At 42.5% G+C, this 24,802-nt stretch overlaps 1 protein-coding gene across 1 annotated transcript in view; it reads left to right on the forward strand.

Moving 5' to 3' along the window:
• Positions 1 to 346: 346 nt before the first annotated feature.
• The window catches only part of LOC118376610 (thymocyte selection-associated high mobility group box protein TOX-like), a 126,927-nt gene continuing 102,471 nt past the window's right edge, over positions 347 to 24,802 (forward strand). Inside the window, 1 exon segment of the mRNA XM_052463571.1 lies at positions 347 to 871. Within this exon segment, the coding sequence (XP_052319531.1) occupies positions 770 to 871 (102 nt within the window). The 5' untranslated portion in view covers positions 347 to 769.

Raw genomic sequence — 24,802 nt, forward strand, 5'->3', positions numbered from 1 at the left:
AAACACCATGTTCAGCTGACTGCACTTTTAAGACGCTCCCTTGGCAGCAGCCACATACTATTCTCCCCTTGAAACCAACTGAAAGTCACTTTTTGAAAACAGAATGGGAAAAAAGGCACAAAAAAGCTGTACCTTGCTCTCTGTCGTCATCTGTTTTTAGATATATCACCCTCATCATGATAGGACCTTCTGTCGAAGAGGTATTGAGGAGCAAACCAATAGCCTATCCAAACTGAAAACAAATTTACTGCGGCATGCAACCGACGCAGGCGCTGCATTCCCCATTGCGCCCCCTAGGTGGAGCACGTCGCCATAGCCGCACTCTTGCCCCTGCCCCGTCTGTAAAGTCCTTTGTATGAATCACAAGTGAACAGGCAATCCTACCATGCCCCATTCGCTTGCAGATGACGGTAGCCGCTGGATAGAAACAACTACTGTCGCTGCAAATGCATCTGTCAGAAAGAGAAAGACGCGCAATAACTTCTTCAACAATTGAGTGATAGCTTACATATTTTGAAAGTTACAACATTTTAACTGCGTTTACCCGTTTACCAAGTCCGTCGTTCATAGTGCGTTGATAATATAAGTTTTTCTTTCTCCTGAAAAACCGCGAACGCATGTGAGAGCATAACAGTTTGCCATTTTTAGATTCAAACCCTACACTTTTTCCGACTTCGTCCATCAGTCTTTATAGAGCCTTCAACTTTTGAGGAATCGAAAGTAGAAGCCTGAGTGGAAAAGCTTGTGTGGAGATTGATGTTTTACTGAAATGGACGTGAGAGTATATCCACCTCCACCACAGTCTTTATCAGCAACAGATTCTTCCCGATTGGGACCCTTGCAGTATACCGATTCCCCGTACTGCAATAAGGTGAGTCGCATCTGGACAAGGTTATAGAAACCTAGGTTATTGGTTTCATTGTTCACAATGTTATGGAGATGCGTAAAAACGCTGTTCAGAAAGTGAACACTGTTAATATCCGTTACGCCCTGAAATTAAACGACTTTCTGTCCATTCATTTGAAAGCAGTGATAACAGTAACAAACACTCGTGCACAACATGTATAGTTATTTAATGTCATATGTTATATTTAAAAAAATGATTGCTTGATTGCTTGTTTTATCCTTTGTCAGTACGTATAAACTGGTGATGAACGCAGCGCATCACTGTCAGTGAAGTTGCTTTCAAAGTGCTCAACTTAGTTTTTATCTCAGTTGATGACAACATGGGCTGTTGTTTCTATGTGATTGCATCACTTACAGGGTTTGGATATAATAACCATTACAAAAATGCCTTATATTCAATGCAATCCTATACCTCTGGTTATATGAAGTAGCTGTGCCTTTATTACGCACTGTAACTGAACCCTTGTCTTGTTTATACACATCATCTCACTATAATAAAACCTTTGTTATTTACAGTCTGCTTTCAAACACACAGTTTAAATTGACTTTCACATTAAGATTGTCTGAAGAAGGCCTGTCCTGCATAATAATACTATTCTGTGTATGTGTGTGTGTGTGTGTGTGTGTGTGTGTGTGTGTGTGTGTGTGTGTGTGTGTGTGTGTGTGTGTGCGTGTGTGTGTGTGTGTGTGTGTGTGTGTGTGTGTGTGTGAGGGAGAGCGAGAGAGAGAGACCGTATGGGGGTAGGGATGTTGAAGGGAGGGTTAGAGCAGAGTGGGGGTAGGGATGTTGAAGGGAGGGTTAGAGCAGAGTGGGGGTATGGGGGTAGGGATGTTGAAGGGAGGGTTAGAGCAGAATTGGGGTATGGGGGTAGGGATGTTGAAGGGAGGGTTAGAGCAGAATGGGGGTATGGGGGTAGGGATGTTGAAGGGAGGGTTAGAGCAGAATTGGGGTATGGGGGTAGGGATGTTGAAGGGAGGGTTAGAGCAGAGTGGGGGTGAGGGGGTAGGGATGTTGAAGGGAGGGTTAGAGCAGTATGGGGTAGGGATGTTGAAGGGAGGGTTAGAGCAGAGTGGGGGTATGGGGGTAGGGATGTTGAAGGGAGGGTTAGAGCAGAATTGGGGTATGGGGGTAGGGATGTTGAAGGGAGGGTTAGAGCAGAGTGGGGGTGAGGGGGTAGGGATGTTGAAGGGAGGGTTAGAGCAGTATGGGGGTAGGGATGTTGAAGAGAGGGTTAGAGCAGAGTGGGGGTATGGGGGTAGGGATGTTGAAGGGAGGGTTAGAGCAGAATTGGGGTATGGGGGTAGGGATGTTGAAGGGAGGGTTAGAGCAGAATGGGGGTAGGGATGTTGAAGGGAGGGTTAGAGCAGAATGGGGGTAGGGATGTTGAAGGGAGGGTTAGAGCAGAATGGGGGTATGAGGGTAGGGATGTTGAAGGGAGGGTTAGAGCAGAATGGGGGTAGGGATGTTAAAGGGAGGGTTAGAGCAGAATGGGGGTAGGGATGTTGAAGGGAGGGTTAGAGCAGAATGGGGGTATGAGGGTAGGGATGTTGAAGGGAGGGTTAGAGCAGAATGGGGGTAGGGATGTTGAAGGGAGGGTTAGAGCAGAATGGGGGTATGGGGTAGGGATGTTGAAGGGAGGGTTAGAGCAGAATGGGGGTAGGGATGTTGAAGGGAGGGTTAGAGCAGAATGGGGGTATGGGGGTAGGGATGTTGAAGGGAGGGTTAGAGCAGAATTGGGGTATGGGGGTAGGGATGTTGAAGGGAGGGTTAGAGCAGAATGGGGGTAGGGATGTTGAAGGGAGGGTTAGAGCAGAATGGGGGTAGGGATGTTGAAGGGAGGGTTAGAGCAGAATGGGGGTAGGGATGTTGAAGGGAGGGTTAGAGCAGAATGGGGGTATGAGGGTAGGGGTGTTGAAGGGAGGATTAGAGCAGAATGGGGGTAGGGATGTTGAAGGGAGGGTTAGAGCAGAATGGGGGTATGGGGGTAGGGATGTTGAAGGGAGGGGGGGTTAGAGCAGAGTGGGGGTGAGGGGGTAGGGATGTTGAAGGGAGGGTTAGAGCAGTATGGGGGTAGGGATGTTGAAGGGAGGGTTAGAGCAGAGTGGGGGTATGGGGGTAGGGATGTTGAAGGGAGGGTTAGAGCAGAGTGGGGGTATGGGGGTATGGATGTTGAAGGGAGGGTTAGAGCAGAATGGAGGTATGGGGGTAGGGATGTTGAAGGGAGGGTTAGAGCAGAATGGGGGTAGGGATGTTGAAGGTAGGGTTAAGAGCAGAATGGGGGTATGGGGGTAGGGATGTTGAAGGGAGGGAGGGTTAGAGCAGAGTGGGGGTATGGGGGTAGGGATGTTGAAGGGAGGGTTAGAGCAGGATGGGGGTATGGGGGTAGGGATGTTGAAGGGAGGGTTAGAGTAGAGTGGGGGTATGGGGGTAGGGATGTTGAGGGAGGGTTAGAGCAGAGTGGGGGTATGGGGGTAGGGATGTTGAGGGAGGGTTAGAGCAGAGTGGGGGTATGGGGGTAGGGATGTTGAAGGGAGGGTTAGAGCAGAATGGGGGTATGGGGGTAGGGATGTGGGAGGGAGGGAGGGAGGGAGGGAGGGTTAGAGCAGAATGGGGGTTGTACTATTTCTCCCTATGCCTTTTGATTCACTGCTCTGTCTTTTTTATAGAATATCTCATAAGTATCTGCAATGAAAATGTAAGAGAGGGAGATAAAGAGAGATGGAGGAAGTCCTATAGATATAATCCGAAATATTGAATTGTACTGGTGGAGAAAGTCCATGTAGTGTAAACACTATCCAAGATTTTCCATTTTAGCATTCAGAGTAATGAAATGGGGGGGTAGGGAGGTTCATAGAGGTAGAGAGAGAGAGGGGGGAGAGAGAGAGGGAGGTTCATAGAGGTAGAGAGAGAGAGAGAGAGAGAGGGGGAGGGAGAGAGAGAGAGAGGGAGGTTCATAGAGGTAGAGAGAGAGAGAGAGAGAGAGAGAGAGAGAGAGAGAGAGGGAGGTTCATAGAGGAAGAGAGAGAGAGAGAGAGAGAGAGAGAGAGAGAGAGAGAGAGAGAGAGGGAGGGAGAGAGAGGGGGAGAGAGAGAGAGGGAGGTTCATAGAGGTAGAGAGAGGGAGAGAGAGAGAGGGAGGTTCATAGAGGTAGAGAGAGAGAGAGAGAGAGAGAGAGAGAGAGAGAGAGAGAGAGAGAGAGAGAGAGAGAGAGAGAGAGATGGACTGGCAGAAAAGGAGAGAGAGAGAGAGAGAGAGGGAGAGAGAGAGAGGGAGGGAGAGAGAGGGAGGGAGAGAGAGAGAGAGAGGGAGGGAGAGAGAGGGAGGGAGAGAGAGAGAGGGAGGGAGAGAGAGAGGAAAGTGAGAGAATCAGAGGGAATGAGAGAGGGTGTGGTAGAGAGAGGGAGAGAGTGAGGGTGTAGAGCAAGAGAAATACAGACAGAGGGAATGAAAGAGAGAGATATAAATCTGTGTGGTAGAGAGAGGGGGGGGGGGTGAAAGAGAGATGTGATTGTGAGAGGGGAGTGAGGTATGTCCAGTGCAAACAGACAGAGATGGCCTGTGTGCTGCTGTTTGAGGTATCTGTATGTGTGAATACCCAGAGATAGAGGCAGTCCTATACTGACTGCACTGTTATCTGCAACAATTCATCTAATACTTAAAATATTTCTGTCCGGGGATCACTGTTGTGACTGCTGCTATGTCTAAGCAGAGGTTTTATTCACCTCTAGTTTAATTCAGAATCGTGGTTTGATTCAGGCCCATTTCTCTTGACAGTAGATTGGCTGTTTGATTAGCTATTCTGTCTGACTCCCTCGTCTAAAATATTATTCATGAACATCAGTTCACGATCACTTGCCATTTAGTTGGTGCAAAGTAATTGAGGAAAGAGAGAGAGGTCCATAATTTGATTTCTTGTTATGATTATGATACTGTAATGTAATAACATCATCAAATCGTAGTTGCTATGGGAGATGGGGTTGTTTGCTCTTATTGTCTAGAATTGCAGAAAGACTGAATGATACTCCAGAGCTTTTATTGGTGACTGGGTAACTTTTGCTTTTGTGACAGTTTTCATTGATTCCGAGATGGTTGAAGAAATATGGTTTCATGTAACACTCTACAACATGCCCTGGGTGCAGCCATTTTGCTTCCTGGTTCTCATCTAAGATGATAAATCTGATATGTCAGTTCTGCATTCTTGTCATGGACTTTACTCAGTTGTACTGACACTGTGGTGTCTTTGTCGGTCTGTGTGTTTGTGTGCGTGTCATTGTTCTGTATGAGTGTGAGTGTTTGTATCATTGCTCTGTGTGTGTGCATGTGTGTCATCTCTGTCTGTGCGTTTGTCTTAGCCTCAGGCATTTTAAATTAAGTCCAAATTACTGAGCTCTTTGGTGGTCCTGGAACTCTGAGGGGCTCTGGGAAGTCGACCCCGACATTAATACTCTGTCCTTTGTGTTTACTAACCAAGCACACACAGCGCCACAGACCTGGGTTCAAATACTATTTGATATCTTTGAGCGTTGACTCTAGCTTGCTTGGAGTCCCAGATGAGCAGTGTTTATAGTTTTGGGACTATTCTATTGGTCCATTAAGCCAGGCAAGTTCAGTTGAGCAGCAGATAAAGTATTTGACATTATTTCAAATTGTATTTGAACCCAGGTCTGCACAGCACAGGCCTCGAACAGGCAGGGAGCACAAAAGCACAGCAGTTAGGCTCATTGTCAGCCTCATCCACAGAGAGCTGGCTCACGTTTTGAATATTATCTGCATCTATATTTACATTTCTGGTCCATTTATGGCATTGACATTTCTCATCCTACCTACAGAGAGAATGTTGAGCTCCTAGTAGCTGTCAAGCATAGTAATCTTTGTAAGGCAACTTACTGATTGATGTAGAACAATAGTTCCAGACCTACTTATTTAACTTGCTATGAAAAAGTATTTCTACTTGTTTTGTTTTTTTGTGCATATTTTTGACAATGATCCAAAACACACAATCAAGTCTACATGAAAATGGTTAAAAAGCAACACATTTGAAGTTTTAGAATGGCCTAGTCAAAGTCCAGACCTAATCCCAATTGAGATGTGGTGGCAAGACTTGAAACGAGCAGTTCATGCTTGAAAACCCACAAATGTTGCTGAGTTAAAGCAGTTCTACATGGAGGAGTGGGCCAAAAGTCCTCCACAACGACGTGAGAGACTGATCAACAACTACAGGAAGCATTTGGTTGCAGTCATTGCAGCTAAAGGTGCCACAACAACCAGTTATTGAGTGTAAGGGGGCAATTACTTTTTCACACGGGGGAACTGGGTGTTGCATAACTTTGTTAATTCAATAAATAAAATAAGTATCCAAGTATCCATATTAGGTTTGGTTGAAGATCTTCAGTAACAAAAATATCAGAAAGGGGATATTTTCTTTCACGACAATGTACATCGCTGTGGCAGCAGTAGTCTCTGATTCAATGAAGTTATACTCCAGTAACATTCCAGGGTTTGTCCTGGAAAATGGCTTAGGTGGTGCCTCAGTTTCTTATGCAGGAGAAACCTTACATTCCATTTACACTTACCTAGATGCAATGCCTAAGTTGTGTGTACTGCACTGTTCTAAATGTGTTGAGAGGAAGATTAATGTAAACCCGACTACATACCTAGATATCAATCTGGTTTCTTTTGTTCTTTTCACTACTTCAAAGCAATGCTGTAAATCTGCCAATCACAGAATCCAGATCCCAACTCAGATATATTTACTGTACAACATGGACACATTCACAAGATAACCCTGTCGTCTTTTGTGAACAGTAAATTGCTGTATGAATGTTACTTTGTGATTCATAAGCATGTTATAAAACTTCAGAAGCCTATTATAAACCTTTTTTAAGGCTTCATAAGCTGTGACCTTACACTGAGGGATATCTACCTGGTTATGGCTAGAGTCAACAGCTTCTGTCAACAACAAACTCAAGTGTGTGGATCAACATACTATAGACAGATTGTAATCCACACATTGTGGAAATGTGCCTTTGTCTTTAGGCAATGACATTGACAGAGATGAGAAACATCAACCACATTTCATACGTCAGAATGCTTGACTACTGACTCCAACTGTAGATGTAGACCAGTTAGTTTTCTTTATGTTGGAAGGGATTGAATGATCTTCACCGACCCGTAAACTAAAAACTCTGCCCAGGGATGCACAGTGGTTTTAAAGGAGGCATTGTAGGCACACATGTAAAGTAAGACAGCAGTTGTCTTTGAGGGAATCCTCCTCAGTCCCAGGGCCAGATTCATGAAGCATATCAGGGTAGAATTGCTGATCTAGGATCAGTGTTGCATTTTAGATCATAATGAATAAGATTATATGGACTGGGGGAACCTGATCCTAGATCAGCACTCTTACTTTGAGACGCCTCATGAACACGGGTCATCGAGTAGCCTATCCCTCTCGGTTGATACATTCTCCTTACAGAGAGACATCAGGGACTGTGACATACTCTGTTTCACAGAATCATGGCTCTCTCCAGATATACTGTCCCTGTCCATACAGCAAGCTGGGTTCCCAGTACATCGCGCAAACAGGAATAAAGAACTCTCCGGGAAGAAGAAAGGCGGGGTGTATGTTTCATGATTAACTACTCATGGTGTGAGATAACGTACAGAAACTCAAGTCCTTTTGTTCACCCAACCTAGAATATCTCACAATCAAATGCCGACCGTATTACCTCCCCAGATAATTTTCTTCGGTTATAGTCACAGCCGTGTATATTCCTCCTCAAGCCGATAACCTCAAGGAGCTACACTGGACTTTGTGCAAACTGGAAACCACATATCCTGAGGCCGCATTTATTGTAGCTGGGGATTTTAACAAAGCAAATTTGAGGAAAACGCCACCGAAGTTCTATCAACACATTGACTGTAGTACTCACACTGCTAAAACACTTGATCACTGCTACTCCCCCTTCCGGGATGCCGACAAGGCTCTCCACAGCCCTACCTCAGGGCAAATCAGTTCACGGCTCCATTTTGCTCCTCCCTTCCTGTAGGTAGAAACTCAAACAGGAAGTACCCGTGGTTAGGTCTATGCAACACTGGTCTGACCAATCGGAATCCATGCTTCAAGACTGTTTTGATGTATACACGGACACGGTGACTGAGTTCATCAGGAAATGCATAAGCGATGTTGTTCCCACTGTGACTGTTAAAACCTACCCAAACTAGAAACCGTGGCTAGACGGCAGCATTCGCAAAAAACTGAAAGAGTGAACCCCCGTATTTAAGCATGGCAAGGTGACTGGGAATATGGTTGAATACAAACAGTGTAGTTATCAAACAGGCATAACGTCAGTACAGAGACAAAGTGGAGTTGCAATTCAACGGCTCAGACACGAGACGTATGTGGCAGGGTCTACAGACTATCACGGATTACAAAGGGGAAACCAGCCACGTCGCGGACACCAACGTCTTGCTCCAGGACAAGCTAAACACCTTCTTTGCCCGCTCCCAAGGACTGTGGGCTCCCTTTCTCCGTGACCGACGTGTGTAAGACATTTAAGCGTGTTAACCCTCACAAGGCTGCCAGCGCAGACGGGATCCCTAGCCGTGTCCTCAGAGCATGTGCAGACCAGCTGGCTGGAGTGTTTACGGACATATTAAATCTTTCCCTATCCCAGTCTGCTGTCCCCACTTGCTTCACGATGTCCACCATTGTTCTTGTAACGAAGAAAGCAAATGTAACTGACCTCAATGACTACCTGACTCCCTGGACCCACTTCAGTTTGCATACCACCCCAACAGATCCACAGACGATGCAATCGCCATCACACTGCACACTGCCCTATCCTATTTGAACAAAGATGAATACCTATGTAAGAATGTTGTTAATTGACTATAGCTCAGCCTTCAATACCATAGCACCCTCCAACCTCATCATTCAGTTTGGGCCCCTGGGTCTAAACCCTGGCCTGTGCATCTGGGTCCTGGACTTCCTGACGGTCCGCCCCCCAGGTGGTGAAGGTAGGAAACAACACCTCCACTTCACTGATCCACAAGGATGTGTGCTCAGCCCCCTCATGTAATGCCTGTTCACCCATGAATGTGTGGCCACGCACGCCTCCAACTCAATCATCACGTTTGCAGATGACACAACAGTAGTAGACAGCCTACAGGGAGGAGGTGATGGCCCAGCCAGACTGGTCCAGGAAAATAACCTCTCCCTCAACATCAACAAAACAAAGGAGCTTATCGTGGACTTCAGGAAACAGCAGAGGGAGCACGCCCCTATCCACATCGACAGGACTGCAGTGGAGAAGGTGGAATTGCTTCAAGTTCCTCTGCGTACACATCACTGACAATCTGAAATGGTCCACCCACACAGACAATGTGGTGAAGAAAGCGCAACAGCTCCTCTTCTACCTCAGGAGGCTTAATAAATGTGGCTTGGCTAATTGACATAATTTGAGTCAATTGGAGGTGTACCTGTGGATGTATTTCAAGGCCTATCTTCATACTCAGTGCCTCCTTACTTGACATCATGGTATAATCAAAAGAAATCAGCCAAGACCTCAGAAAAATAATTGTAGACCTCCACAAGTCTGATTTATCCTTGGGAGCAATTTCCAAAGGCCTGAAGGTACCATATGCATGTGTACAAGCAATAGTACGCAAGTATAAACACCATGGGACCACGGAGCCTTCATACCGCTCAAGAAGGACACACGTTCTGTCTCCTTAGAGATGAACGTACTTTGGTGTGAAAAGTTGTGAGGGTGCTTTGCTGCAGGAGGGTCTGGTGCACTTCCCAAAATAGATTGCATCATGAGGCGGGAAAATCATGTGGATATATTGAAGCAACATCTCAAGACATCAGTCAGGAATTTAAAGCTTGGTCGCAAATGAGTCTTCGAAATGGACAATGACCCCAAGCATATTTCCAAAGTAGGGGCAAAATGGCTTAAGGACAACAAAGTCAAGGTATTGGAGTGGCCATCACAAAGCCTTGACCTCAATCCTATCTGAAAAAACTGAACTGAAAAAGCGTTTGCGAGCAAGGAGGCCTACAAACCTAACTCAGTTACACCAGCTCTGTCAGGAGGAATGGGCCAAAATTCACCCAACTTATTGTGGGAAGCTTGTGGAAGGCTACCCAAAACGTTTGACCCAAGTAAAACAATTTAAAGGCAATGCTACCAAATACTAATTGAGTGTATGTAAACTTTTGACCCACTGGGAATGTGATGAAAGAAATAAAAGCTGAAAGAAATAATTATCTCTACTATTATTCTGACATTTCGCATTCTTAAAATAAAGTGGTGATCCTAACTGACCTAAGACGGGGAATTTTTACTAGGATTAAACGTCAGGAATTGAAAAACTGAGTTTAAATGTATTTTGCTGAGGTGTCTGTAAAGTTCTGACTTCAACTCTACTGTATATACTGTATTCTATTCTACTGTATTTTAGTCAATGCCACTATGACATTGCTCGTCCTAATATTGATACATTTCTTATTTCCATTCTTTTACTTTAGATTTGTGTGTTGTTAGATACGACTACACTGTTGCAGCTAGGAACAAAATACATTTGTATACACCCACAATAACATCTGCTAAATATATGTATGTGACTAATTTGATTTGATTTGATATGTGCAGGGTTGATGCAAGTAACATGTGTTGTATGTTAAAGTCTTTAGTCACACCCTCTCAATAAAACCTGGGTTGTATAGCTCCACATACGTAATCAACATACATGTTGTGTTGGTTGCTAAGCACTGTAAGTGTAAGTGCAATGCTCTCACTTAACCTACACTGGGTGCTAAGCATACTATTCACACTTAAGCAATGGTACAGAATCCACACATGACAAGTAGCCCACTATGGCTGCTCCTTCTGCTGAGATGCTTTTCCTGTCTACTAACATCATGAGTAATGCTTGGTATCAGGTCAACTCTGACACATAACTACTTCACGTTACTTTCCTGAATGTAGTATGCTTCCAAAGGGTTTATTTATGTATTACCATTCAATCCATAGGATATACTCAAATAGAATATAACATGAGCCTGGTTACATAAGTCTTGTGCCTGGTTATATAGTACTATATAGTCTTCTTCTCTCTCGCAATTCAATTTCAATTTAGGGGCTTTATTGGCATTGGAAACACATGTTTACATTTCCAAAGCAAGTGAAATAGATAATAACCAAAAGTCAAATAAACAATCAGAAATTAACAGTAAACATTACACTCACAAGTTTCAGAATATTAGAGACATTTCTCTCTCTGTCTCGGTCTTCTTCCGTCTCTTTGTGTGTTTGTTTCTCTCTCTAAGTCTGTCTCTCTCTCTGTCTCATTGTGTGTCTGTCTGTCTGTCTGTCTGTCTGTCTGTCTGTCTGTCTGTCTGTCTGTCTGTCTGTCTGTCTGTCTGTCTGTCGGTCTCTCTCTCTTTCACTCTTTCTCAACAAGCTACCACAGAGCAGAGCACGAGGCTCACTATGCTGAGGGCTTCCTAAAAAGCCGGGCCTAATTGCATCTGAATTCGTGCTTGCTGGTAACAATAGCAGGGACGCTGTGTGTCCCTGTGCTGCGGCCAGCGGTCCACGGTTCACTGGGCGCTGTCGATAGGCATGGGCCCTCTGATTGACAGTTTCAGCCCAACAGCAATAAAGGATTTAATTGCGCATCGTGTGCCTATCGACAGATAGAGAAACTCAGAGGGCTAGCTATGATGGTACTGTGGTGCTACTGTAAACACACACACACACACACACACACACACACACACACACACACACACACACACACACACACACACACACACACACACACACACACACACACACACACACACACACACACACACACACACACACACATACACAGGTTGCTATCAGAAGTTGATCTGATTCTGATTAGTCATTAAGATTAAAAAGGACATGATTCATATCAGAGGTTATTGGGTTGTTGATCCATGTCCGTTAGTGGCTTGACATATTGCTGAGTTTTTCCACTAAGCATTACAATAGGAAGACAGCCTGTTTCTGATTGTTGTTTGACTCATGGAACAACATGACATAGAATGGAACCGAGCTGAATCATCACTTGATGATGTCATGCCAGATTAGATGTGGATTTGGGATGTTATGAATTTCTCATGTTTTGAAGCTAGAATCCTTAGTTGCTACATCCATTTTTGATTCTTGAAGAATATAATATATGAATGCAACATCAGTGGTTACATTTCTCCAGGCTCATTCCTCAGATTTTTACTAAAAGAGAGGCGGTGTGACTGCCGTAGCACTCAATTTTGTAATCATGAAGTGGTTTGAGAGGCTAGTTTAGGATCATATCACCTCCACCTTACCTGACACCCTAGACCCACTTCAATTTGCCTAACGGCCAATAGATCTACAGACGATACAATCGCAATCACAGTGCACACTTCCCTATCGCATCTGGACAAGAGGAATACCTACGTCAGAATGCCGTTCATTGACTATTGTTCAGCCTTCATTGGCCCATTCCTGTAACTGAGTCAGGTTTGTAGGCCTCCTTGCTTGCACATGCTTTTTCAGTTCTGCCCACAATTGTTCTATGGGATTGAGGTCAAGCTTTTGTGATGGCCACTCCAATACCTGGACTTTGTTGTCCTTAAGGCATTTTGCCCCTACTTTGGAAGTATGCTTGGGGTCATTGTCCATTTGGAAGACCCATTTGCGACCAAGCTTTAACTTCCTGACTGATGTCTTGAGATGTTGCTTCAATATATTCACATAATTTTCCCTCCCAACCTATTTTGTGAAGTGCACCAGTCCCTCCTGCAGCAAAGCACCCCTAAAACATGATGCTGCCACCCCCGGATTTCACGGTTGGGATGGTGTTCTTGTGCATGCCAGCCTCCTCCTTTTTCCTCCAAACATAACGATGGTCATTATGGCCAAAACAATTCTATTTTTGTTTCATCAGACCAGAGCATAAAAAGTACAATCTTTGTCCCCATGTGCAGTTGCAAACCGTAGTCTGGCTTTTTTATGGAGGTTATGGAGCAGAGGCTTCTTCCTTGCTGAGCGGTCTTTCAGGTTATGTCGATATATGACTCGTTTTACTGTGGATATAGATACTTTTGTACCTGTTTCCTCCAGCATCTTCACAAGGTATATTGTTGTTGTTCTGGGATTGATTTGCACTTTTCGCACCAAAGTACGTTCATCTCAAGGAGACAGAACGCGTGTCCTTCCTGAGCGCTATGACGACTGAGTGGTCCCTTGGTGTTTATACTTGCGCACTATTGTTTGTACAGATGAACGTGGTACCTTCAGGCGTTTGGAAGTTGCTCCCAAGGATGAACCAGACTTGTGGATGTCAGCAATTTTCTTTTGATTTTCCCATGATGTCAATCAAAGAGGCACTGAGTTTGAAGGTAGGCCTTGAAATACATCCACAGGTACACAAATTGACTCAAATGATGTCAATTAGCCTATCAGCAGCTTCTAAAGTCATGACATAATGTTCTGGAATTTTCCAAGCTGTTTAAAGGCACAGTCAATTTAGTGTATGTAAACTTCTGACCCACTGGAATTGTGATTTATAAGTGAAATATTCTGTCTGTAAACAATTGTTGGAAAAATTCATTGTGTCGTGCATTAAAGTAGATGTCCTAACCGACTTGCCAAAACTATTGTTTTTTTAATAAGAAGTTTGTGGAGTGGTTGAAAAACGAGTTTATGACTCCAACCTAAGTGTATGTAAACTTCCGACTTCAACTGTATATACTGTATTCTATTCAACTGTATATACTGTATTCTATTCAACTGTATATACTGTATTCTATTCAACTGTATATACTGTATTCTATTCAACTGTATATACTGTATTCTATTCAACTGTATATACTGTATTCTATTCAACTGTATATACTGTATTCTATTCAACTGTATAAACTGTATTCTATTCTACTGTATATACTGTATTCTATTCGACTGTATTTTAGTCAATGCCATTTTGATTTGATTTGCTTTGTTATTGTTTCAATGAAGGATTCTAGCTTTAGATACTACAAATGAAACTGGAACTGACTTTTTGAATGGTCAAAGGAATTTCCTTTTGGCTGAGGTAACTGTGGAATCGTTTTTTTTACTGTGTCTGTGATCTTGAGCACGTTAGCAGAGATCGAGTTAGATCGTTCTGTCAACGAGTGTCAGAACATTTGGAAAATGACAGTGAATGGATGATATGACACAGTGTGGCATTCATAAATTCAGCATCCCTGCATTGAAAAGACAGCGGTCAAAATCACCTGTGTGTGTTTAACATCTTTGTGACTGTGTGAACTTTGTCAACAATGATTCTAATATGGTTTTCTCAACCATTCAGGTGTCAGATCGTAATTTGATCCAGTCTCCTACAGCGGGAAAATAAACCTGCAGCAATGGAAAATGTGAATTATTATGTCAATTATAATTATGGACATTTTTCTAGTGGTTGATACAATTTTCGGAAGGGCAAATCAAGTTTGGAAATGACAAACTTTTGAAGACTTTTTAAACCTACAAATAGAATATAAGTTGTCCAGCAACAGGGTGATCAGATTCAGATCTTATGACGCTAACACAAAGACAACTTCCAACTTCTGTAAGATGTGATACAAAAAACACTGCCTCAATCCTATATAATTAGCTACTTCTCCCTGGCATTGTGGTGGATGTAGTGTTGCATAGACAAAGCCAAAGGATCAGCTAATTAAGTCGCTGAACATAATGATCATAAAATCTGGACGTCTGTTGGTTCCAGTTTGGCGCCGTTATCCGTGTTTCACCCTGTCCGTATCGCACACTTACAATCTCTGGCACTGAATGGTGATTGGGATCCGTCTGACAAAGGCGAACTCACCCGCACACGCGCGGGAACGCACACGCACAATCATGCACGCACACACACACACACACACACACACACACACACAGAGCGATGACACTCACACACACACTTCCCTGGCTTGAGTGTGCCCAAAGATATGAAAGAGTGATTAGGCTCCTGGTTTGAGAATACAATCCAAACAGATGGGGCGTGAATAACGGATCCAGAATAGCCTAATTGTTTGGTTTAATCTCCAAGCAAAACATATTGCCATCATTTTCACATGAAGATAATTCTTTCCTCTGTTTATTTAGTGTTTGGATTAAGTGACTTTTGTGGTGGCTGGAGTTTTTGGAGAGATTTTAAGAATAGCTTTATTATAGTATTAACATGATTGACTACTGTGGTTAACATGATTGACTACTGTGGTTAACATGATTGACTACTGTGGTTAACATGGTTGACTACAGTGGTTAACATGATTGACTACTGTGGTTAACATGGTTGACTACTGTGGTTAACATGATTGACTACTGTGGTTAACATGGTTGACTACTGTGGTTAACATGATTGACTACTGTGGTTAACATGGTTGACTACTGTGGTTAACATGGTTGACTACTGTGGTTAACATGATTGACTACTGTGGTTAACATGGTTGACTACTGTGGTTAACATGATTGACTACTGTGGTAAAACATGGTTGACTACAGTGGTTAACATGATTGACTACTGTGGTTAACATGGTTGACTACTGTGGTTAACATGGTTGACTACTGTGGTTAACATGATTGACTACATTAATGTGTTGTGTGTTTAGACTGTCTTTACCATAACCGTGATTTATATATTGCATTTCTTCTTAGATATTGTCTTAGCTGGTGTTTCTGTCAAATGACTACCTTGGTATGTGTTCTTTGTGGGCGTGTGTGTGTGTGTGTGTCTGCTGTGTGTGTATATACGTTGTGTGTGTTTGTGCGTGCGTGCACCTGCCAATCATTATCATACTATAGTACTATCTACTACTCTCATACTGCATATTATGCTCTCTGTCATATAGTCCTATAGCAACAAAACCCAGTTACAGTACATCTTCAGGCTGTGCTCTGTCCATGACAGTCTGACCAGGTGAATCCAGGTGAAAGCTATGATCCCTTATTGATGTCACTTGTTAAATACACTTCAGTCAGTGTAGATGAAGGGAGACAGGTTAAAGAAGGATTTTTAAGCCTTGAGACAATTAAGACATGGATTGTGTATGTGTGCCATTCAGAGAGTGAATGGGCAAGACAAAATATTGAAGTGCCTTTGAACGGGGTATTGTAGTAAGTGCCAGGCTCACCCGTTCGTGTCAAGAACTGCAACGCTGCTGGGTTTTTCACGCTCAACAGTTTCCCGTCTGTATCAAGAACGGTCCACCACACAAAGGACATCCAGACAACTTGACAACTGTGGCAAGCATTGGAGTCAACATGGATCTCCCAACATGGGCCAGTCCATGCCCCGACTAGTTGAGGCTGGGGGGGAGATTGCAACTCAATATTAGGAAGGTGTTCCTAATGTTTTGTACGCTCAGTGTATTGGCTACTGTTACAGAGTATACTGCAGAGCAGAGCCGTTCTCTTTTTACTCCATTGTTTGTCAACAAACACTGTAAAGCCTCAAAACATGGCTAAAACTATACATTTGATCTCATGGATGGTCAGTACTTGTGTCTATGTCTATGAATTTGAGAGAGGTTATATTTCCACTGTTCCACCTCAGTCATTGACCAAATTCAGTGGTGGGGTGACCGCTTTATTATTGTTTGAACTCCATATCTTTATTGAAAGATCTATCCATACTTACACATTATATAGGTCAGAAGATGAGTTGGGCCTCTATCCATACTTACACATTATATAGGTCAGAAGATGAGTTGGGCCTCTATCCATACTTACACATTATATAGGTCAGAAGATGAGTTGGGCCTCTATCCATACTTACACATTATATAGGTCAGAAGATGAGTTGGGCCTCTATCCATACTTACACATTATTTAGGTCAGAAGATGAGTTGGGCCTCTATCCATACTTACACATTATATAGGTCAGAAGATGAGTTGGGCCTCTATCCATACTTACACATTATATAGGTCAGAAGATGAGTTGGGCCTCTATCCATACTTACACATTATATAGGTCAGAAGATGAGTTGGGCCTCTATCCATACTTACACATTATATAGGTCAGAAGATGAGTTGGGCCTCTATCCATACTTACACATTATATAGGTCAGAAGATGAGTTGGGCCTCTATCCATACTTACACATTATATAGGTCAGAAGATGAGTTGGGCCTCTATCCATACTTACACATTATATAGGTCAGAAGATGAGTTGGGCCTCTATCCATACTTACACATTATTTAGGTCAGAAGATGAGTTGGGCCTCTATCCATACTTACACATTATATAGGTCAGAAGATGAGTTGGGCCTCTATCCATACTTACACATTATATAGGTCAGAAGATGAGTTGGGCCTCTAATCCATACTTACACATTATATAGGTCAGAAGATGAGTTGGGCCTCTATCCATACTTACACATTATATAGGTCAGAAGATGAGTTGGGCCTCTATCCATACTTACACATTATATAGGTCAGAAGATGAGTTGGGCCTCTATCCATACTTACACATTATATAGGTCAGAAGATGAGTTGGGCCTCTATCCATACTTACACATTATATAGGTCAGAAGATGAGTTGGGCCTCTATCCATACTTACACATTATATAGGTCAGAAGATGAGTTGGGCCTCTATCCATACTTACACATTATTTAGGTCAGAAGATGAGTTGGGCCTCTATCCATACTTACACATTATATAGGTCAGAAGATGAGTTGGGCCTCTATCCATACTTACACATTATATAGGTCAGAAGACGAGTTGGGCCTCTAATCCATACTTACACATTATATAGGTCAGAAGATGAGTTGGGCCTCTATCCATACTTACACATTATATAGGTCAGAAGATGAGTTGGGCCTCTATCCATACTTACACATTATATAGGTCAGAAGATGAGTTGGGCCTCTATCCATACTTACACATTATATAGGTCAGAAGATGAGTTGGGCCTCTATCCATACTTACACATTATATAGGTCAGAAGATGAGTTGGGCCTCTATCCATACTTACACATTATATAGGTCAGAAGATGAGTTGGGCCTCTATCCATACTTACACATTATTTAGGTCAGAAGATGAGTTGGGCCTCTATCCATACTTACACATTATATAGGTCAGAAGATGAGTTGGGCCTCTATCCATACTTACACATTATATAGGTCAGAAGACGAGTTGGGCCTCTAATCCATACTTACACATTATATAGGTCAGAAGATGAGTTGGGCCTCTATCCATACTTACACATTATATAAGTCAGAAGATGAGTTGGGCCTCTATCCTTATATCTGTTTCCCTATCCTCCTTCATTCTGAACAGTTATTCATGTATCTGTTTCCCTATCCTCCTTCATTCTGAATAGGTATTCATATATCTGTTTCCCTATCCTCCTTCATTCTGAATAGTTATTCATATATCTGTTTCCCTATCCTCCTTCATTCTGAACAGTTATTCATGTATCTGTTTCCCTATCCTCCTTCATTCTGAACAGTTATTCATGTATCTGTTTCCCTATCCTCCTTCATTCTGAACAGTTATTCATATATCTGTTTCCCTATCCTCCTTCATTCTGAACAGTTATTCATGTATCTGTTTCCCTATCCTCCTTCATTCTGAACAGTTATTCATATATCTGTTTCCCTATCCTCCTTCATTCTGAACAGTTATTCATGTATCTGTTTCCCTATCCTCCTTCATTCTGAACAGTTATTCATGTATCTGTTTCCCTATCCTCCTTCATTCTGAACAGTTATTCATATATCTGTTTCCCTATCCTCCTTCATTCTGAACAGTTATTCATGTATCTGTTTCCCTATCCTCCTTCATTCTGAACAGTTATTCATATATCTGTTTCCCTATCCTCCTTCATTCTGAACAGTTATTCATATATCTGTTTCCCTATCCTCCTTCATTCTGAACAGTTATTCATATATCTGTTTCCCTATCCTCCTTCATTCTGAACAGTTATTCATGTATCTGTTTCCCTATCCTCCTTCATTCTGAACAGTTATTCATGTATCTGTTTCCCTATCCTCCTTCATTCTGAACAGTTATTCATATATCTGTTTCCCTATCCTCCTTCATTCTGAACAGTTATTCATGTATCTGTTTCCCTATCCTCCTTCATTCTGAACAGTTATTCATATATCTGTTTCCCTATCCTCCTTCATTCTGAACAGTTATTCATGTATCTGTTTCCCTATCCTCCTTCATTCTGAACAGTTATTCATATATCTGTTTCCCTATCCTCCTTCATTCTGAACAGTTATTCATATATCTGTTTCCCTATCCTCCTTCATTCTGAACAGTTATTCATGTATCTGTTTCCCTATCCTCCTTCATTCTGAACAGTTATTCATATATCTGTTTCCCTATCCTCCTTCATTCTGAACAGTTATTCATGTATCTGTTTCCCTATCCTCCTTCATTCTGAACAGTTATTCATATATCTGTTTCCCTATCCTCCTTCATTCTGAACAGTTATTCATGTATCTGTTTCCTATCCTCCTTCATTCTGAACAGTTATTCATATATCTGTTTCCCTATCCTCCTTCATTCTGAACAGTTATTCATGTATCTGTTTCCCTATCCTCCTTCATTCTGAACAGTTATTCATGTATCTGTTTCCCTATCCTCCTTCATTCTGAACAGTTATTCATGTATCTGTTTCCCTATCCTCCTTCATTCTGAACAGTTATTCATGTATCTGTTTCCCTATCCTCCTTCATTCTGAACAGTTATTCATGTATCTGTTTCCCTATCCTCCTTCATTCTGAACAGTTATTCATGTATCTGTTTCCCTATCCTCCTTCAGTCTGAACAGTTGTAATTCTCTGAAGTGTGCTGTCGTTCTGTGTTTTTAGTCTACTATATACAGTAATGTGGCCTTTGAACAGCTGTATTTGAACTTAACTTCGAGCCAGAATAGCAGTCGTTGAGAGAGTAATTGCATGTTTGACTTTGAGGGAAACTGCAGTAATTCAGAGCTCATGGTGGAGTTCGCTGCTCCGAAGCGTCAGGCACCCATGCACTTTCATTTCAAAAGCCAGAGGATCAGTCAATAGGTTTTTTTCTTGATATATTGGTAGATATTTATGAATTTACTACAGTACTGTGGCACCACTGTATAACTGGTTGTTTCCGTATTATATACAATAGTTACCTGATAACAACGTATGGTGGTCCTTTTACTGGGGTGCCATGTTGTTCTCCATGCATTATGTAAATGGAATCATCGATATCAATTTACAGCCATAATCAGATAAGCAATGATTTATATGCTGTGACTATGCAATATAGCAAAGGATAGGAATTGATAATAATGTGTACTATAATAATAATATAATATATAACAATGTTCTATATTATCATGAGAAGAACTGGAAAGGAGAGGAAAATAGGAGGAAACAGAGAGAGAGGACTAACATATAGGGCATTTCACTAGGAATCCAGCTGAGAGTCATATCCCATTTAGTTTTGCATTAGTCAGAGGCTCTCAGTGGTTTAGTATGGAGGGCGAGAGCCGGGCCTGAAAAAGGCTCCCTAACCAGGCTGCTTTAAAAAGGAACCTTGTGGCTTAACCTACACAAGATAATCTTCCACAGGAAAGATACTTATCCATGCATAAGTATAGGGCTCTTGCTCGCTGTTTATGAAATAGCTTTTACTTTTTATATGGGACTGCTTTTAGGATTTTTGGACATTTTAAATTTAGCTAAATGTTGAGGGAAAATTATATTTTGGGGTTTAAAGAGAATCACATTTTCTGGTGAAATTTTCCCTGCCTGACCTGAAATGACATGTACCCAGCCATGTCTGTGGCATGCCCATATCTACTCTTTAGGTTATAACGAGTGCCTGGAGTTTTTCCTGAAGAGACATCTATCTACACTGACTATACCAGACATTAGGAACACCTTCCTAATATTGAGTTGCACCCCCATTTGCCCTCAGAACATCCTCAGTTTGTCGGGGCATGGACTCTACGAGGTGTCGAAAGCATTCCACAGATGCTGGCCCATGTTGACTCCAATGCTTCCCACAGTTGTGTCAAGTTGTCTGGATGTCCTTTGTGTGGTGGACCATTCTTGATACACACGGGAAACTGTTGAACGTGAAAAACCCAGCAGTGTGTCCGTTCTGGACACAAACCAGTGCACCTACTACTATACCCCATTCAAAGGCACTTAAATATTTTGTCTTGCCCTTTCAACCCCTCAATGACACACTGACACAATCCATGTCTCAAGTCTTAAATATCCTTCTTTATCCCGTCTCCTCCCCTTCAGCTACACTGACTGAAGTGCATTTAACATGTCTCCTCCCCTTCATCTACACTGACTGAAGTGGATTTAACATGTCTCCTCCCCTTCATCTACACTGACTGAAGTGCATTTAACATGTCTCCTCCCCTTCATCTACACTGACTGAAGTGGATTTAACATGTCTCCTCCCCTTCACCTACACTGACTGAAGTGCATTTAACATGTCTCCTCCCCTTCATCTACACTGACTGAAGTGGATTTAACATGTCTCCTCCCCTTCATCTACACTGACTGAAGTGGATTTAACATGTCTCCTCCCCTTCACCTACACTGACTGAAGTGGATTTAACATGTCTCCTCCCCTTCATCTACACTGACTGAAGTGGATTTAACATGTCTCCTCCCCTTCATCTACACTGACTGAAGTGCATTTAACATGTCTCCTCCCCTTCAGCTACACTGACTGAAGTGGATTTAACATGTCTCCTCCCCTTCACCTACACTGACTGAAGTGCATTTAACATGTCTCCTCCCCTTCAGCTACACTGACTGAAGTGGATTTAACATGTCTCCTCCCCTTCACCTACACTGACTGAAGTGCATTTAACATGTCTCCTCCCCTTCAGCTACACTGACTGAAGTGCATTTAACATGTCTCCTCCCCTTCATCTACACTGACTGAAGTGGATTTAACATGTGTCCTCCCCTTCATCTACACTGACTGAAGTGGATTTAACATGTCTCCTCCCCTTCACCTACACTGACTGAAGTGGATTTAACATGTCTCCTCCCCTTCATCTACACTGACTGAAGTGGATTTAACATGTCTCCTCCCCTTCACCTACACTGACTGAAGTGGATTTAACATGTCTCCTCCCCTTCACCTACACTGACTGAAGTGGATTTAACATGTCTCCTCCCCTTCATCTACACTGACTGAAGTGGATTTAACATGTCTCCTCCCCTTCATCTACACTGACTGAAGTGCATTTAACATGTCTCCTCCCCTTCATCTACACTGACTGAAGTGGATTTAACATGTCTCCTCCCCTTCATCTACACTGACTGAAGTGGATTTAACATGTCTCCTCCCCTTCACCTACACTGACTGAAGTGCATTTAACATGTCTCCTCCCCTTCATCTACACTGACTGAAGTGGATTTAACATGTCTCCTCCCCTTCACCTACACTGACTGAAGTGCATTTAACATGTCTCCTCCCCTTCATCTACACTGACTGAAGTGCATTTAACATGTCTCCTCCCCTTCATCTACACTGACTGAAGTGCATTTAACATGTCTCCTCCCCTTCATCTACACTGACTGAAGTGGATTTAACATGTCTCCTCCCCTTCACCTACACTGACTGAAGTGCATTTAACATGTCTCCTCCCCTTCATCTACACTGACTGAAGTGCATTTAACATGTCTCCTCCCCTTCATCTACACTGACTGAAGTGCATTTAACATGTCTCCTCCCCTTCATCTACACTGACTGAAGTGCATTTAACATGTCTCCTCCCCTTCATCTACACTGACTGAAGTGGATTTAACATGTCTCCTCCCCTTCACCTACACTGACTGAAGTGCATTTAACATGTCTCCTCCCCTTCATCTACACTGACTGAAGTGCATTTAACATGTCTCCTCCCCTTCATCTACACTGACTGAAGTGCATTTAACATGTCTCCTCCCCTTCATCTACACTGACTGAAGTGGATTTAACATGTCTCCTCCCCTTCATCTACACTGACTGAAGTGCATTTAACATGTCTCCTCCCCTTCATCTACACTGACTGAAGTGGATTTAACATGTCTCCTCCCCTTCACCTACACTGACTGAAGTGCATTTAACATGTCTCCTCCCCTTCATCTACACTGACTGAAGTGCATTTAACATGTCTCCTCCCCTTCATCTACACTGACTGGTGCATTTAACATGTCTCCTCCCCTTCATCTACACTGACTGAAGTGCATTTAACATGTCTCCTCCCCTTCATCTACACTGACTGGTGGATTTAACATGTCTCCTCCCCTTCATCTACACTGACTGAAGTGGATTTAACATGTCTCCTCCCCTTCATCTACACTGACTGAAGTGGATTTAACATGTCTCCTCCCCTTCAGCTACACTGACTGAAGTGGATTTAACATGTCTCCTCCCCTTCAGCTACACTGACTGGTGGATTTAACATGTCTCCTCCCCTTCATCTACACTGACTGAAGTGGATTTAACATGTCTCCTCCCCTTCAGCTACACTGACTGAAGTGCATTTAACATGTCTCCTCCCCTTCATCTACACTGACTGAAGTGGATTTAACAGGTGACATCAAAAAGGATCATAGTTTTCACCTGGATTCACCTGGTCAGTCTATATAATGGAAAGAGCAGGTGTTCTTAATGTTTTGTATACTCATTGTATATGGCTGTGGTCAGGGAAAACTCCTGGCCCTATGGTCTCTGGGCTATCTGATGATAACATCTGCCTTTCAACCTTATAACACTGTCCATAACAACAACGCCTGTACCCTGCTCATGTCTGTTCTGTCCCACACTGACACACATCGGTCTAAAGTTGCAGTTCGGCACTGACCTAGTATCAGCTCACCTTCCCCAAATCCTTAAATCAGTGTCTCGGAACAAGAGGGGCTATTTCTCCGTACTCCCACAATTTTTTTTTTTTAAAGAACCCAATCCAGCTTTAAACGTACTCTTAAAAGTTGTAATAGTAGAATGCACAAGGTGGAATTTCCATATTTGGTAGCGCATCATAAGTTCCTATTGCCATGTTAGTCATTGTGTACCTTAGAGAGCTATTTATAACTTATCAGAAATGTCCAGATCAACTAGACCATGTTAGTCATTGTGTACCTTAGAGAGCTATTTATAACTTATCAGAAATGTCCAGATCAACTAGACCATGTTAGTCATTGTGTACCTTAGAGAGCTATTTATAACTTATCAGAAATGTCCAGATCAACTAGACCATGTTAGTCATTGTGTACCTTAGAGAGCTATTTATAACTTATCAGAAATGTCCAGATCAACTAGACCATGTTAGTCATTGTGTACCTTAGAGAGCTATTTATAACTTATCAGAAATGTCCAGATCAACTAGACCATGTTAGTCATTGTGTACCTTAGAGAGCTATTTATAACTTATCAGAAATGTCCAGATCAACTAGACCATGTTAGTCATTGTGTACCTTAGAGAGCTATTTATAACTTATCAGAAATGTCCAGATCAACTAGACCATGTTAGTCATTGTGTACCTTAGAGAGCTATTTATAACTTATCAGAAATGTCCAGATCAACTAGACCATGTTAGTCATTGTGTACCTTAGAGAGCTATTTATAACTTATCAGAAATGTCCAGATCAACTAGACCATGTTAGTCATTGTGTACCTTAGAGAGCTATTTATAACTTATCAGAAATGTCCAGATCAACTAGACCATGTTAGTCATTGTGTACCTTAGAGAGCTATTTATAACTTATCAGAAATGTCCAGATCAACTAGACCATGTTAGTCATTGTGTACCTTAGAGAGCTATTTATAACTTATCAGAAATGTCCAGATCAACTAGACCATGTTAGTCATTGTG

The sequence above is a fragment of the Oncorhynchus keta genome, chromosome 15, assembly GCF_023373465.1.
Source record: "Oncorhynchus keta strain PuntledgeMale-10-30-2019 chromosome 15, Oket_V2, whole genome shotgun sequence".
Lineage (NCBI taxonomy): Eukaryota > Metazoa > Chordata > Actinopteri > Salmoniformes > Salmonidae > Oncorhynchus > Oncorhynchus keta.